Source organism: Cryptomeria japonica, chromosome 7 (assembly GCF_030272615.1).
Source record: "Cryptomeria japonica chromosome 7, Sugi_1.0, whole genome shotgun sequence".
Lineage (NCBI taxonomy): Eukaryota > Viridiplantae > Streptophyta > Pinopsida > Cupressales > Cupressaceae > Cryptomeria > Cryptomeria japonica.
The window spans coordinates 371,247,684-371,256,490 of record NC_081411.1 but is presented as its reverse complement, the minus strand read 5'-3'; the positions used below and the strand labels follow the sequence as shown (position 1 = coordinate 371,256,490).

At 34.0% G+C, this 8,807-nt stretch overlaps 2 protein-coding genes across 2 annotated transcripts; both read left to right on the top strand.

Moving 5' to 3' along the window:
- Nucleotides 1-211: 211 nt before the first annotated feature.
- On the top strand, nt 212-643 carry LOC131035426 (SKP1-like protein 1). The gene has a single exon (XM_057967124.2). It carries the CDS (start codon nt 212-214, stop codon nt 641-643), a length of 432 nt encoding a protein of 143 aa, XP_057823107.2.
- A 4,951-nt stretch (nt 644-5,594) lies between these two features.
- Nucleotides 5,595-6,098, top strand: LOC131035427 (SKP1-like protein 14). Its single transcript, XM_059208697.1, has one exon. It carries the CDS (start codon nt 5,595-5,597, stop codon nt 6,096-6,098), a length of 504 nt encoding a protein of 167 aa, XP_059064680.1.
- Nucleotides 6,099-8,807: the final 2,709 nt, after the last annotated feature.

Genomic DNA, 8,807 nt, shown 5'->3' with positions numbered 1-8,807 from the left:
GTTATAAAATCTCATTGAATAAAAAATCCATGAATATTAATAATTTAAAGTTAGAAGTGAAAATCTATATAAAGTAGACCTATTTCACTTGCTGAAAAATCGGGCAACTTACGCCAAGGGGATTTGATAAAAATATGTTCCCTCCTGTTATCAATTTAACAATTTGATAACATTTCCTTTCCGCGTTGCTATCAATTCCGTGAAGAACAAAATGGCAGCGAATATCATTACATTGAGGCTGTGCAAAGGTACGAAAGACTTTGAAGATTTCGAGGTGGATAAAATGGTTGCAATGGAATCAGAGGTCATAAAGAATTGTATCCAAGACACTCATCATGGGATGGAGCCTCTAAAGCTTTGTCTTCCTTCCGGTCACACCGAACCTGTCAAAGTTCTGGAGAAAGTATTAGAGTATTGTGACTACCATGCTCATGCAAAATCCAGCAGTATATCAGAAGAAGATGTGAAGATATGGGATACGGACTTTACTAAAAATATTATGGCTGCCGATCGAAATCTGGGGTCTGTCTGTCACATTCTTAAGGCTGCTGATTTTCTTCAAATTATTGGCTTGTGTAATTTGTTATCTAAGACTATTGCAAATTTCATTAAGGACAATTTTTTAAGAGATGGAACAGAATAACTTGAATGAGGAGGTATAAGCCGCAATCCTGTGAGAGACCAGGTAGGGATATGAATAAAGTATATCTGAAAGCAGTTTGCTGAGACAATCTTGATAAATTAATTATTCACTATTTATGTTTGAAATTTTTGTGATTTCTCTTGAGCTATACTTATATCTGTAAGAGATTTTTTATATTATTGAAATCAGATGATGTTGGAAACATGGATTGTTGGAAAGATGCATTATTGGCCGTGGCAATTAAGGACTTTATTGACAATACTATATATTTTGGACCTATATAAATCTACAATGAGATCCGAAGTTTAAAATAGAAATAAAAAAAATCTAATCTTGTAATTTTAGATTTCAAAAAGTATTTAGATCATTTGTAATTCATTTAGTTGATTACATAGTTTGTTTTTTATTTTTTATAATTGTAATGACAAGATTTGCAATTACATAGACTATCTAATGTGAATATTGCCAACTGGCCAATAGACCAAAGTCATTGCAGAGCTCGGCCATAGTTAGATAGACTATTTAATGTGAATAGATTTGCAATTAGTTAGATAGACTATTTAATGTGAATAGGGGGCAGTTGGCAGGCAAATCTGGTTTGGTTTGATAATGTAAGGAATTTTAACGAAAGTTCATCTGCGGTGAAGAGATGACAGCGGCCAGCATACAAGCAAATCAATTTAGGAGGAAATGTAGATTCCTTACTACTTTCTCCTTATAGTCCTGATATTCCATTTCATCATCCAGAAGAATGATTGGTAGGTTTTGGATTTCCTCTCCTTATAGTCCTGATATCTTCCATGCCGACCAGGAATTGGGATTTGAAAATGGCCTTGCTGAGATTCCTAGCCACCTCCTTGCTTAGTCATCTGTCTAGAGCTAAAGCAAGAAACATCGAGGAGATATCCGTGTTAATTCGACATATATGATCTGCCATTATGAACTCCTCTCCCAGAACTGACTTGATGGCATAAATTACTAAAGGGTGCTCATATCTCAGAATGGAACTCAATCTCCCTTCAATCCACAGATATCTTACCAGTGTATATCTTAGAGATACCATCACCATAAAAGAAATACATGGAAGACAAAAAGAAAGCGGTTTAGATCTAGACAAGGCAAGTATCAGATGCGAGATTGAACTTGAACAAAGTAATACTAGATCCCTATGTCTAGTGAAGCTATGGTGGCTCCATCTATGAACCCAAGAAAGGAGATACAAAAGGAAAAGATAGAACTCGATAATGACCTTAGGATCGCATTTGCAAAGGACACTAGCACAAGATATCAAAGAATGTGCATTAATTTCTAAGTTATAGAATCTTATTCCTCAGAAATAAGATATATTTGATTGGGTTGAGTATGATTGGGAAGGAGTATACAATGTTTTTTCCATACAAAGAATTCAGAGACACAGAATTCAGAGGGAAGACTTGGTTTCTAGATGGTGTAGAATTACACACAACCTTGGGTCGCAAACTTTAAACCCTCCCTATCCCATATTAAATTTACCTCCTAGATTCAACTTCAATCTCTGCCTTTGGGGTATATGAAATGGGAAATAATTGAAACCCTACGTAACAAGATAGGAATTTTTATGAAGAGAGATGATGTCTTCTCTGAAGACCTAGAAGCCCCTATTATCTTTATGTCCTATTGGATGCCCATAAACCTTTTCCTGAAACCATAACTATCCATTCTAAAATGGGTGTCTAGAACCAAAGAATATTTTTGGAGAATCTAGAATCAACTTTCTTAACTTGTCATTATGAAGTTCATTGTAGAGAAGATTATAAAATTTTTCTATAATCCTTTGGTGGAAGATACACAAGAATAACTCCTAAGATCAAATTAGCAATATACCATCTTATGTTCCCAAAAATTACATCTGGCATGAAAGAAGAAAACCATCAAAAGGAAGCCCTCTTACTTCATAATGATTCATTGATATGGATAGATAGAGCATTTACTCTCATAATCATGAAGAAACAATGAATTTTTCTTTACTAGAGAGATACTACCCACATGATCAAATTACTATATTAGCTCTGAATGTTTCACAGAAATTTGCTAGGATTAACCAAATATTTATTTTGGATAATAACATGCAGATCCTTCCTGTGGATAATCCAACGTAGATTATAATATCCTTGAAAGAGAAGAATATGAATTTAAAGAATAAAATCTATACTATCAATGTGCCAAAAATTGGAAAAATCTTCAAATTCGGTTGGATTCTAACAAAGACACACAAATACAAAATCACATATTATGAAATAGTAAGATGCCCTCTTCCAAGAATCCATGGTCTATAGATAATCAACCACCTTAAGGAGAATCTCACCAGATCTTTCCCAAAAGGTTCACATTAATGTAAAGTTTAATAACAATTTTATTTGAGCACTAATTGTTGAAGATTCTGAAGATTTTTGGAATACTATAGGGAATAACCCTTTAACGAATCTCTTACTCCTCAAACTAGAAAACAAACCAAAGGAAAGAAATGGCAAAAAATTTCATAAAGGGGAAGGTTGGAAAATCTTGTATTATAAATAGCTATCAAAATAGATATCCAAAGAATATCTAAAATTGTACTTGAGATAGGCATGGAGGAAAATGACAAAGAAAAGGAAAATGGGCATATAGAAAACTTAACATGGTGGGACACCCAAATGGAGGACAATTATTTAGAAAATGAAAATATGAATATGGAAAACTCACCAAATCACTTTTAAGCATAGTGAAATTTCTGTAAAAACTATGAGAATACCTGAAAATATTGCAGCAGTTACAAACCTTCCTTCATGAATTTTATAGATCTGAAACTTTGTCTCATCCTTTATAAGGTTCTTTTAACAAAGTTGTCACCTCTCATTGTAAAGTAATAGATTTCAAACAACAAAGAGCTATTTATACAACAAGAACAATTGAACATTTCTTCAAATTTGTTTCAACAAGACTTTTCCAGGTATGATTATTCAATATCAAAATTACATTTTTAGATTCTTCAACTTATGGACTCTTCCCAGATGGATATATCACTCGACTTCCCTAGAAGAGTTGCCATTATTTTTGTTCCCCAGTTGATTGTCCATAAATTCCTATAAGATAGCTGATTTTTAATCCATAGATTTTTGGGTCAGTGACCAATGAATTGGATTCACTCATAAGACTAAAATATCTTGCACTTCAAGATCTTCTAAACAAAGGTGGGTGGACCTTAAAATTCTTAAGGATTCAGTACAGATTAGGCACAGACATTGTGATTTACAAGAGGTATCTTCTAATGAAAATATACCAAGGAAATATTGATCAACTTGAAATTTGGCTACACTCTTGATTTATCAAACACTTGTTTAACAATTGGAACCAAAACCTATTCTATATCTATACCTAACAATAAGAAACTAAAATACATTTTAATATTTAAGATTATTTCTAAAAATACATTAACTCGTGAAATAGATTGGTGCCTATCTTGGGCAATGGAGCCAACCAAGTTAATGACCTAACTACCCTTGCACTGTGCCGTAGTGGGGTTTGCACTGTGAGATTTTCTTAATCAACAAATACGAACTTATGTTTCACAATGCAACATCATGCCTTTGGGAATATTTGTTTGGCTCCCACCATATTCCTACAATTCTAGAACATGTTTGGGCTTGATAAATTTTTATTGAAGATATAAAATCATTAGCAAATCAAATATCATTATATATTTTATTATTTAAATTGTAAGATGATTTAAATAATAAACACTTTTTTAAAATCAAAGTTAATTGATTTTATAATGCCATGACTTATGCTTGGTTCTCTTATAAATTTAGTGGTATTTTGTAGGATACATCTTTTATGTTCATTTATTTGTATACACTAAAGTTATGATTTTCCCTAATGTGTTTATACAAATTCAAATGAAATAAAATATAATTATACTTGAGATGGTCTGTTTATTTAAAAGTTTGGATCATTGGAGCAATACTCCTTTACTTATTTTCAAATTCTTTGATCCCTTATGTTGGCCTCCTTGATGATGCTAGGGAGATCATAATCAATCTATGGAAAGATACTATATTTATTTTATTTTTGTAGCTCTCAACCCTAACAAAAAATAAATAATGTTGCAATAATTGGCCATAGCCTTCACAACTATATTTTTCCTCTCCCATGGGCATGATGCTCTTGGTAGGTCGAACTCTAACAAGATTCCATTATTGAAACTACCGATTTTTCCAATGTGTGCTCAATAATATTTTGAAGATACTCCTATGTAACATTATGTGCTCATTGACCGCCAACCTTAAGCCACACACATTAAGCAACAAATTTAAGCCTAAAGGTTGTTAGTCAACTCTAAGTATTTAACACTTTTAAGCCTAGAAATATAAGCTTAGTGTGTGTGATTTAAGCCGTTCCCTCATTGACTTCTCATTGACTTGGAATTAGTTAGTACTAGTCCTACATCCATTGAAGCTTTGGGGAAATGGGGAAATGTAATGATAAGTACTCCTCTCCTGCTACAATTGTTTTAGCTATTCAATTTTCTTACATTGAATTGTTTTTAGTATTGTATTATTACATTTAAATAATTAATTATGCAAAATTATTGTAAAAAATAAATAAAATAATAATTTTCAGTTAAAAATAAAATAAACAATATAATATAATAAGATAAATCATTATAAAAATAAAAATAAAAAAATTATATCTCAACATACTAAACAAAATTATTCGAAAAAAATTATAATAACTCTATATACTATTATTCAATAAAATTAACCCAAAAGTCGCACACATTAAAATATTGCAAGGGTACGCTATAAAATAGGAACCAGATGTTCGCCATTTAATTCATTATACATTTTACATTTCCTTTCGAAATTCTCATCTTTGAAAACTTTTTTATAGTTCGATTATTTCAACAGTAGTATTTAATTTCATGGAGAATAAAATGGCGGCGAATACAGTGACATTCAGGGTGTTGAGAGATGAGGAAGTGTATGAAGATTTCGAAGTGGAAAAAGCGGTTGCAATGGAATCAGAGGTCGTAAAGAATTTTATAGAGAAAGACACAGGAATGGAGCCTCTAAGGTTTCCTATTCCTTGTCGTAACATCAAAAGCGGCAAAGTACTGGAGATGGTATTAGACTACTGTAAATTCCATGCTCATGCAAGATCCTTCACTATACCAGATGACGATGTGAAGACATGGGATAATGAATTCGCTGAAAAAGCTCTTTCTGCGGATAAAAATCAGGTGACCTTCTGCCACATTCTTTTGGCTGCTAATTTTCTTGAAATCGAAGATCTTTTTTGTTTGTTATTGAAGGCAGGGGCAGATTTATTGAAAGACAAAAGTGTGGAAGAATTGCGCCAGATATTTAAGATAGAGAATGATTTCAGTGAACAGGAAGAGGAGGCAATCGTGCAAGAGACGAAGTGGACCTACGCATAATTATATTCCCATTTGGCTCGATTTTTTTCCAAATATATATGATCTTCTAGCTAGTTATTCTAGGGAATCGTTTAGTTCATCGACATTATATGTTGTTTGAAAACATGTCATGTGATATATAAGCATTTATTGTTTTAATATACTTTTCTTTTTGTTGAATGCAGTATAGCTTTTCATTGCGTATATCTCCCCTGCGTAGCTTTTGTAATACTTTTTTAAACAATAATTATTATTCAATTAATATTTTTGATGTTAATATTGATAAGAGCCCAAATGTGAGATTAGATTAATGGAATTTTTTATGTGATAATAGTATATATATACATCCATAGAAGATCCAAATTATTTTACCATTGTCATCTCCTACAACATTAACACAAATGAAAACATTCTTTGGCATTCTTTGGCATAAGTAGTTATTATAAGAGACTTATAAATCAATTTTATTAGCTTGCTTCTTATTTAGCTTGTTTCTCCATTTTAATAGATTTTAGTAAAGGAGTAGTCTTTTAACATTTAAGAAACTTAAAAAATTGATGAGTTCATGTCATGTACTTTTAATTAATTTTTTTATTACTTTACAATGCAATGCATCAAGATAAGGTATTGGGGATGTTACAACTAAATTGGCAGATGCCATAGCATTTCAAAGTATAAAATTGATTAATATTGAAGGAGGAAATTGTATTTATTGGGCCCAGGGGATTCCGTGAAAGTGTCAACAATTCATTTAATTCTAGTTTTTAGGGATCCAATTTCCTTCTCCACCCACTTCCAACAGTTCTCCTGACTTCTACTAGCCTCCAATAGTAGATTTCCCATCACCCTCTCATCCTTTATCTCGCCTTTATTTTCCTTAATCGCAAACCCCTGTTTCTCATCATCCACCTTGATAGGGATGTCCAACCTAATCTTATTTTCTAGGACTTTGGACCTACTAGATCTGGTAAGTTTCGATTTCTTTTTGGTGGGTGGCTCCAGGTCTTCATTTTCCTACTGCTAGATTTGAACTTCCTAGCCGCCCACCTTGGAGGATTGATTTTCCTGCTACTGTTAGTTCTTGGGGTCACCATAAGCTCCCCTTCTTTCTTTGGTCTATACTCAAGGTCCTCCATATCCTTAATATCATGCCAATCCATGACAATACCATTGATATCCTCATCCATCTCCATAATAGAAACCAATTACACATCAAGGTTAGAAGAGGAAATGTGGGTTTTATCTTTGGGGGAGGGACTCACTTCATGAGACTAGGTGTATTCAATAATCAACAAGATAAGCCCTTCATGAATTAGAGGGTTATCTTGGTTTTCAGAATGTTTAACTAAACTATTCTCCAAGGAAGAAACCAAATAAAAGGGAATGGAAATCAATCCACCATGCCTAAAATGGTTTAAGATAGTAAAATGATGTGAGAGAATACTAGCATATCTACCATCTAGGGTGATGTACCTCATGATGAATTTTACCATATTAGTTTAGAGGGAAATCCACTCTTTCCTATTATAGCCACTGTTCACCATTTTTGTAACCCTTAGTCTCTCCTTTTCCTTATCATAAAAGGCAGCAATAGCCTCCTCACCCGACTTCCCATCTTTATAGAACTTTGTGCCTTTCATATCCAGACCAGTAATAGTGGCAACCAGATTTTTGTCGAATTGAAACTCCACACCAAAGGCAGTCTTCACTCCCTTATTCCAACCTTTAACAAAGCTTTCCGTAACAATGGCTGAATGACCATGCAATCTCCCCAAAAAGGGCACCATCCTGCCCTCTAAAATTTCCTCCCAAACCTCCTCGTTCTTCTACTATTTATCATAGGTTGTGGGTTCATATCTATTCTTTTCACCTCCCATTCTGAAGCTCGAGCAAATCAGAGATTCTAGAAAAATTGAAAGGAAAGCAAACCAGAAATAGAGAAAACTGAAAGTTCTAACACTTCTCAAAGGGGCAATAATTCAAAATACCACCCCAACAACTCCCATCCCATCATAATATTTCATCATAAATTTCATTGGAAAGGTCAAAGATCTTGGCATCATTTCTTGCCAGGTTGCATAGGGTTTTTGGAAAAATTTCCTCTCCCCTCCACCATTTAACCACCACATCACCCATCGCCAAGTTGGCCAAATGATCTGTCGGTTTGTTCCTTCCCGAAATATGTGTGAGATCTTGAAATCCTCCAGGTCGACTATCATTTCAAGACAATCCTTGATTAAGTTTGAAATAGGCCAGCTAGGCACCATACATCTCTTAATGCATTTGATGATGTTAAGCGAATCACTCTCTAGCCAGACCCGTTTGAACCCCTCCTTTCTCGCCATATGTAGTCCTATGTAGGTGGCACTGACCTCTACAAAATGGTTAGTTTGGGTGCCCAAAGGGAGCGCTACCGCAGAGACCATCAAACCCAAATGGTTCCACGCCACTCCCCCATAGCCAGTCGGCCCAGGATTTCCTTTGGCCGCCCCATCGATATTAATTTTGATCCACCTTGAAAGGGGAGGATTCCAAGAAACATTCTCTCTTGTATGTTTGATTTTATAAACAGGGATACATATATTCCAGCTTATCTACCATTGTTTGATAGTATTCCATTCCTCTTGGCTAGACTCAAGAAGAGGATCATCTTTCCTACCAGGATAGTAATTAAGAAAATTTTCCTTCATAGAATTCCTTATTCTAGTAGCCACCACAAGAGCACTGGAC

Excerpts from the sequence above, each read along its gene's own strand:
- LOC131035426 (XM_057967124.2), top strand. The coding sequence starts at position 212 with ATGGCAGCGAATATCATTACATTGAGGCTGTGCAAAGGTACGAAAGAC.
- LOC131035427 (XM_059208697.1), top strand. The coding sequence starts at position 5,595 with ATGGCGGCGAATACAGTGACATTCAGGGTGTTGAGAGATGAGGAAGTG.